The sequence below is a fragment of the Poecilia reticulata genome, unplaced genomic scaffold, assembly GCF_000633615.1.
Source record: "Poecilia reticulata strain Guanapo unplaced genomic scaffold, Guppy_female_1.0+MT scaffold_190, whole genome shotgun sequence".
NCBI lineage: Eukaryota > Metazoa > Chordata > Actinopteri > Cyprinodontiformes > Poeciliidae > Poecilia > Poecilia reticulata.
The window spans coordinates 9,862-16,437 of NW_007615019.1; the positions used below are offsets into that span (position 1 = coordinate 9,862).

The following is a 6,576-nucleotide window of genomic DNA, read 5'->3' on the forward strand; positions in this document are numbered from 1 at the left end:
GGATTCCACACATGATGTGGAGGCTCCTGGAGGTCTGGATGTGGGAGATGATTCTGCTGGACAGCTCTTCATCACTGAACCTCCTCCTGAAGTACTCCTCCTTCTGGGCRTCGGTGAAGCCTCGTACTTCTGTTGCCCTGGAAACACATGAAGCAGGGATCTGATWGGCCGCTGCAGGTCTGGTAGTTATCCAGATGAGAGCCGAGGGAAGCAGGTTCCCCCTGATGAGGTTTGTCAGCAGAACGTTGACTGATGATTTCTGTGTGACATCAGAAACCAGCTGCCTGCTGCTGAAGTCCAGTGAAAGTCTGCTTTCATCCAGGCCATCAAAGATGAAGAGCAGTTTGCAAACAGCCAGCTGCTCTGCTGAGAGCTTCTGGAGTGTTGGATGGAAAACATGGAGCAGTGAGAGAAGACTGTGCTGCTCATCTCTGATTAGGTTCAGCTCCCTGAACGACAGCAGGACCACCACACTGACATCCTGGTTCTCCAAGCCCTCGGCCCAGTCCAGAGTGAACTTCTGCACTGAGAAGGTTTTTCCAACACCAGCGACGCCGTTGGTCAGAACCACTCTGATGACTCCATGTTGGTCAGGGAAGGCTTTAAAGATGTCATGGCACCTGATTGGAGAGTCATGGAGGTTCTGGATCTCCAGCTGCTTCACCTCATGCTGGGTATTAACCTCTTCACTCCATCCCTCTGAGATGTAGAGATCAGTGTAGATCCTGTTGAGGAGGGTTCTACTTCCTGTTTCATCACTTCCTTCAGTCACACATTCACATCTCCTCCTCAGACTGATCTTATGTTCATGAAGGGCCTGCTGCAGAACAACATCTGCTGAAACAAAGTAGAAAAAAAAGTTTTAAAAAACTCCTGAAACAGAATTTGATCCATTATCAGAACCAGAACATTATTCTATTATCAAACACCATATTTCTGCCTCTGTTTTGTGGACAGTGTCTGTTCGCTGTCAGTATCTGATTCACAAAGCAGATCAGATGAGTAAAAGCTGATAGAAACATGGCCAATAAATGCTGCAGTTTTAAGCAACATGAACTCTTCTGTATCATGTCACCATGACCTCATTTTACTGTTTGTATCCGACCTTCTCCCATAAACAGCAGCTACGGAAGAGGCAGAGAGAGTGAAACATGATTTCTCCAGGCATTTTAAATGAAAGAAGCCTTGAGGAAAAACCTTTAACCTGCCAAAAACAACTGCTTGTTAATCTGATAATGTTCACATTTAAAATGATTTTTCGCCATCAGATCTCTGGATCCGATGTTTTTGAAGAAACATTATTGTTTGAAAATGGCATGGGATTGATTTGGTCCTTTAGAGGTAAACAACAAATTGTTAGAATTATTACATAATTTACATGGAAATATATAAACTCTAATCTGTGCTATATTATCAGAGTAAATAAAGGTTTCTGTCTCAGACTTTCCTTCCCGCTTTCTGTAAAAGCAGCAGGTTGCTTTTTCCACCTTCTTGTCTCCATGCACTACAGGAGCCAAATACAGTATGTGATATCTTCCCTCTTTGGTCACTAGGTGGCACTGTAGGCTCAAGAATGTGAGTCAGGGGGCAACAGGTAGCAGGCAGGTATTGAACTCAGAGGAGCAACAAGTATTTGAGTGCTGTGTGATCACTATTTCCTTTTGGAGTTACTGATTCTGTGTTATTCATCTAGTCAGTTCAATAAAGTGGTGAATTTCTATAAAGATCCCTGGGACTGACTTTTACTCACCATAATAGGAACAACATTAGCCGCCCAGCATGTCACCAGTGCAGTACTAGGCTGCCTAGTCCATGCATCAAAATGACTATCAGATGTAAGGAAATGTTCAGGTTTAATGCAATCAGCACAAAGAGCTGAGAACAGAGTCACTTTAAAGCAAAATCATTTACAGCAGCTGGAAAAACACAGATTTAGTTGACAGGAAGATTTATAAAACCTTAAATGTCCAAATACCAACTAAAGACGTTGAATTGGTCCAACAGACGGCAGAAGAAGCTCTGATTGGACGTGTTCAGTCTCACCTGGAGAGCAGCTGCTCTGATTGGCTGTCAGCAGTCCAGCTCCTGTTCTGGGTCTTTTCCCACACTGGGGGCAGGAGGAGGGTCCAGATGGAGCAGACTGGTCCCAGTAGGACCYGATGCACTGTCTGCAGAACCAGTGTCCACAGCTGGTAGAGACCGGATCCACCAGAACCTYCTGACACAAAGCACAGCAGGAYGGCTGCTCCTCCTCACCAACRCTSCTCCTCTTCCTCCCTCTGTGAAGACATTTCTTCATCAMTRAAATAGTTCACTAACAACAGGCTGGAGCCGTCCTGGTACCAGAAGTTGAGTCAGAACAGAAACTCAGAACATTGATGATCTCTGGTTTGAAGTGTTTCATTATATCTGGTGTTATGATGGATCTTTCTCTGGTTGTATTTGTCCGTCTGAAATCTTTATTCTGTCTGACAGGTATCGGTCCAGCTGCAGCCATCAAGCCGCCTGCTTCGTGAATGAGCCTTATGGACAGAAAGCATCTTTATTCTGTAATGTAAACTTATAAACATGATTCTACTATTTAGAATAAACGCCCACTTTCCCGCTCAGAGACTCTGACCGTCTTTAAATCCCGGCTGAACGATCTGCTGCTCAAACAGGCATTTGAACTTAGAACTTAATTTTATTTTAGTTTTTAATTTGAAATTTTTTCTTTGAAATGTATTTTTATTCTTTGTGCTCCACATTCTGGACTTAGACCTGACTGAACTTTGTGAAATAGCCATTAGTATCTGAATGATGTTTGTAAAACAACACGTAATCTCCATATAAACCTGAACGTAAGGTTTCGTAAGACAGCATGAAAAGTGGAGACACCAACAAATAATTGACTAACACTAGTCCATCTAGGCATCCTAAGCAGCATCTTCATTCCATCAATGTAAGTCACTTTGAGTTTCTGTAAGCTGCTTTGTTTATGCTGTCTCCATAAGGGAGCAGTATACAAAGGAGTGCAGTATGCTTTAAAGAGAGCCACTTTCACCGAGACAGAACACATCCTGAACTTGAGTACCAACATATCGGCTTGTGCATACATTAAATAACATTGCCCGTTAATGTCCAAGGATCTCATGTATAAAAAAAGAGCAGTTTTCACACCAACACGGACAAATTTAGAAAAGTGCGGTGCACAAAAAAATCCAGATGTACTGTATAAAGCCGTGTGCGCACGTGTCTGCACACCTTTCCTTTATAAACCCAATTTGCGGGAAATAAAGCAGCTGCTGGTCCGTCTGTCGCCACCATAAATACAAATTAATGTAAATTAGTATAAATACCAAGAAGTCTGACACCACATGAATCCGTAACCATGGCAACGTCCTTGTTTGTAGCAGTATAAGTATTTATTGCAATAATAATCACATACTTTATTTAAAAGGTGCTTTGAGGGCACATAAGATTACCTCACAAAAATAAAAAATGATATATTTTAAAGAAAAAACATCCAAATTAAAAAAAATAAAATAAAGAGATCCAAGTGTCTGTTAGAGCAGCAGATCATTCAGCCAGGATTTAAAGACAGTCAGAGAGTCTCTGAGTGGGAATGTGGTCGTTTATTCTAAATAGTAGAATCATGTTTATAAGTTTACATTTACAGAATAAAGATGTTTTATGTCCATAAGGCTCATTCACAAAGCGGCTCGACTGAAGGATGACTGCAGCTGGACCGGTACCGCTCGGCTCCTTCTTTAAGTTCTGCTCAGAGCTCCAGGATGATCCGTCTGGATTAATCTAAACGCTAATAAATCATCATTAACATTTCCCATCAACTATGGGTGGATGTCAAGTTCTGACTGGCACTGTATGTCAGAGTGTCCCCTTTTAAATGGGATAACCTATTTATTTAAGATAACCTATGAAGATATTCATCTTCATTCCTGTGACATTCATAAGGTGTGTATATATTGAGAATGATGACCTTCTGATATGATCTAAGCTCAAATCCAATGGCCCAGTCGATGATTAATCTGACCACCTTAACCAGCTGATCATACTTTTTATGCCATAAAATAGCAACACCACCAGGTATTCTACCATAAAGTATTCTATACTTAAATCGGTGGTAGCTTAGCCCACACCATAGAAATCGTTATGCAGGAAATTAAGTCCTTCCAAGTCTTGCTTCAGTAGAAAAGTCTCTTGAACACACATCACAGTTTGCCAAGAGAGTATTTACAGTTAAACGGTGCACGTTATCCAATTCTTTAGTCCCAATAGGTAATCCTCGCGCATTATAAGAGACAATATTAATATTCATTTAATAAGATTGACTCGCAAGTTCAACAGCTCTCTGGCTGAGCGTCAGACACAGCAGGCACCAAATGCTGCTGAGGCTCACTAGTACACCCATTCTTGGGTTCCCTGGACCTACAAGTCAACAAAAACACCAGCGGCCACAGCAGTGGGTCATTCATGTCCATCATGTCTTCAAATTCAGCAGTGACATGAAATGAGCTGAACCTTTTCTGAGTTGAATCTGAGTTGAATCTATTTTGCGACACGTCACCAGCTTTCCCAGTTAATCAGGCAGATAAAGTATTATTGATTAATTGTTTATAGTTGTAGTTTAGTTACAGTCCATCTTTACTGAGTCCAGTTCCTGTTTTATTTAGACAGTCTGTTTCCTTTAATGCAGTTGGTTCTGGTTTCCCATCTGGTTCTTCTTGTTTTGTCTGTTTCTGGGTTAGTTTTTCACCAATTATGCAGAATGTTGGCTTTACACAATCTTCTACGATTAGATCAAGATGTTGAAACTAGAGGTGTGCCGATCAGGTTTTTTTCTGCCGATTCCGATCGCACATGAGGGCCGTTTACCGATACCGATCACCGATACTGATCACAAAATTATTATTTTTTATCATAAACACTACCGGTTACATTATGTGGATAAAGCAACCATAAAATCACCTTAATTTAGACAAAAACTTGCTTTTAATAACTTTTTCCAAGAAGAAAACTAAACAAAACAGGCATTGTGCAAATTGTCCTGCTATCGGTAAAACTATCTTTAACAGACTGATAACATATGGAGGCTCTGAAGAGGCTAAATAATGCAAAGAGCCAAAATAAAACCTCTCAACATTGCCAAAAAAATTCAAGTATAAAACTTAATATTCAAAGGCAAATACAGGATCCATTACAATAAACAATCCAGAGTTACTGAATGAAAACTTCCTGTTAGCATGGCAGCTAGCTGATTACTGCAAGTTCTCGATGCGCGTTTGCAGAGTGAAGGAAAGAGGAGACCAGCTGCACAGGCAGGCTGCGACATGAGATACAGGTGATCAGTATCGGCAACAAAAAACAATAATCGCCGATCACCGATCATGCACTTTTTCACAAAAATCGGCCGATTATGATCAGTGGCCGATCGATCGGCTCACCTCTAATAGAAACATTTTATAAAAGTTAACTACTACARCTTCAAAGGTCAAAGTTGAGGTAATTCTTGTCCTCAAAAACATCTTTAGTTTGAACTTCATTCTCCAGGATCCAGTGAATGAAAACTTGGCCTTCTTATGATTACAGAACATTTATTCATCTTGGGAATTATAACATCACAGACTAACAGACTTGACTGGTACGAAAACTAAAAAAACTCTCATAACTGCCAAGATAAAATTATGAACAAATTGACMGTCTAATTACAGCAGTAATTAGAACCCCTGCTGTGAGGCCAACAGTGACTCCAGGTAACTATTCATGGTGCCACTCACTGTGACTTTAAGATATTACAAAAACACCTCTAATAACAGCAAAGGTCTTACCTTTGGTCTGGGATTTACARTTATATTTTACCATCAGACTCTGAATTGTTTTATGCACCAGCAGTTTATAGTGTCTCACATCATTGTAACAGACAACTTGCCTTTGGTCTGGGAATCCATGATGATTACTGAACACTACAGGAAGATCTTTGGATCGGTCACTCCTCATAGAAACGCCGCTGGGTGATGGAGAGAATGCTCTGTTCTCCTCTGGATTCATCCTCAGGTTCCTCTGAGTCTCCTGCTGTGAAGCCCATCTGAGAGGGAACCAGAGACACTCAGTCACCATGGATTCACTTCCAGTTTACCCAGTTAGCTGCTCTACAAACTGGCCAGTAAAGCAGGACGATGATCATCTCAGGTTGAACTGAACATGTTGTGTTGGTTCCTCATTGTCAGATCTAAAGTTAACATATGAATGGATGCTGCAGGCGTTCATTACTGACTTCCAGAGAGCCAGGTGACGACTGATGCTACCTGGAACAGGGTAGGATGGGTCTGTGGCCTATACAAAACATGTTCATTATAGTTTGACAAATGCACTGGGTTTCACTGGTGTTGCTACAGCCAACGGGCTAGGCTTCAATGGAGTTGCTAGCTTACAGCCTGGGCTTCATTGAAGTTGCTAGCTTAAAGGTTGGGCTTCACTTACTTTGCTAGCTAACGGGCTAGGTTTAACTGGAACGTTCAGTTCCTGCTGATTTGTTTGCTACATTCTGGAGGGTTTTGTAACGTTTCATTTTTCAAG

The 6,576-nt window shown here is 41.3% G+C and overlaps 1 protein-coding gene across 1 annotated transcript in view; it reads right to left on the minus strand.

The window, feature by feature from the left end:
• LOC103460167 (protein NLRC3-like) overlaps window positions 1-2,299 on the minus strand; it is a gene marked incomplete at its 3' end in the record, with an annotated part of 11,305 nt that extends 9,006 nt beyond the window's left edge. Inside the window, exons 1-2 of the mRNA XM_008402229.2 lie at window positions 2,044-2,299; window positions 8-837 (exon numbers count right to left, since the gene is read on the minus strand). Coding sequence (XP_008400451.2) covers window positions 8-837; window positions 2,044-2,299 — 1,086 coding nt within the window. The remainder of the gene's footprint in view (window positions 1-7; window positions 838-2,043) is intronic.
• Window positions 2,300-6,576: the final 4,277 nt, after the last annotated feature.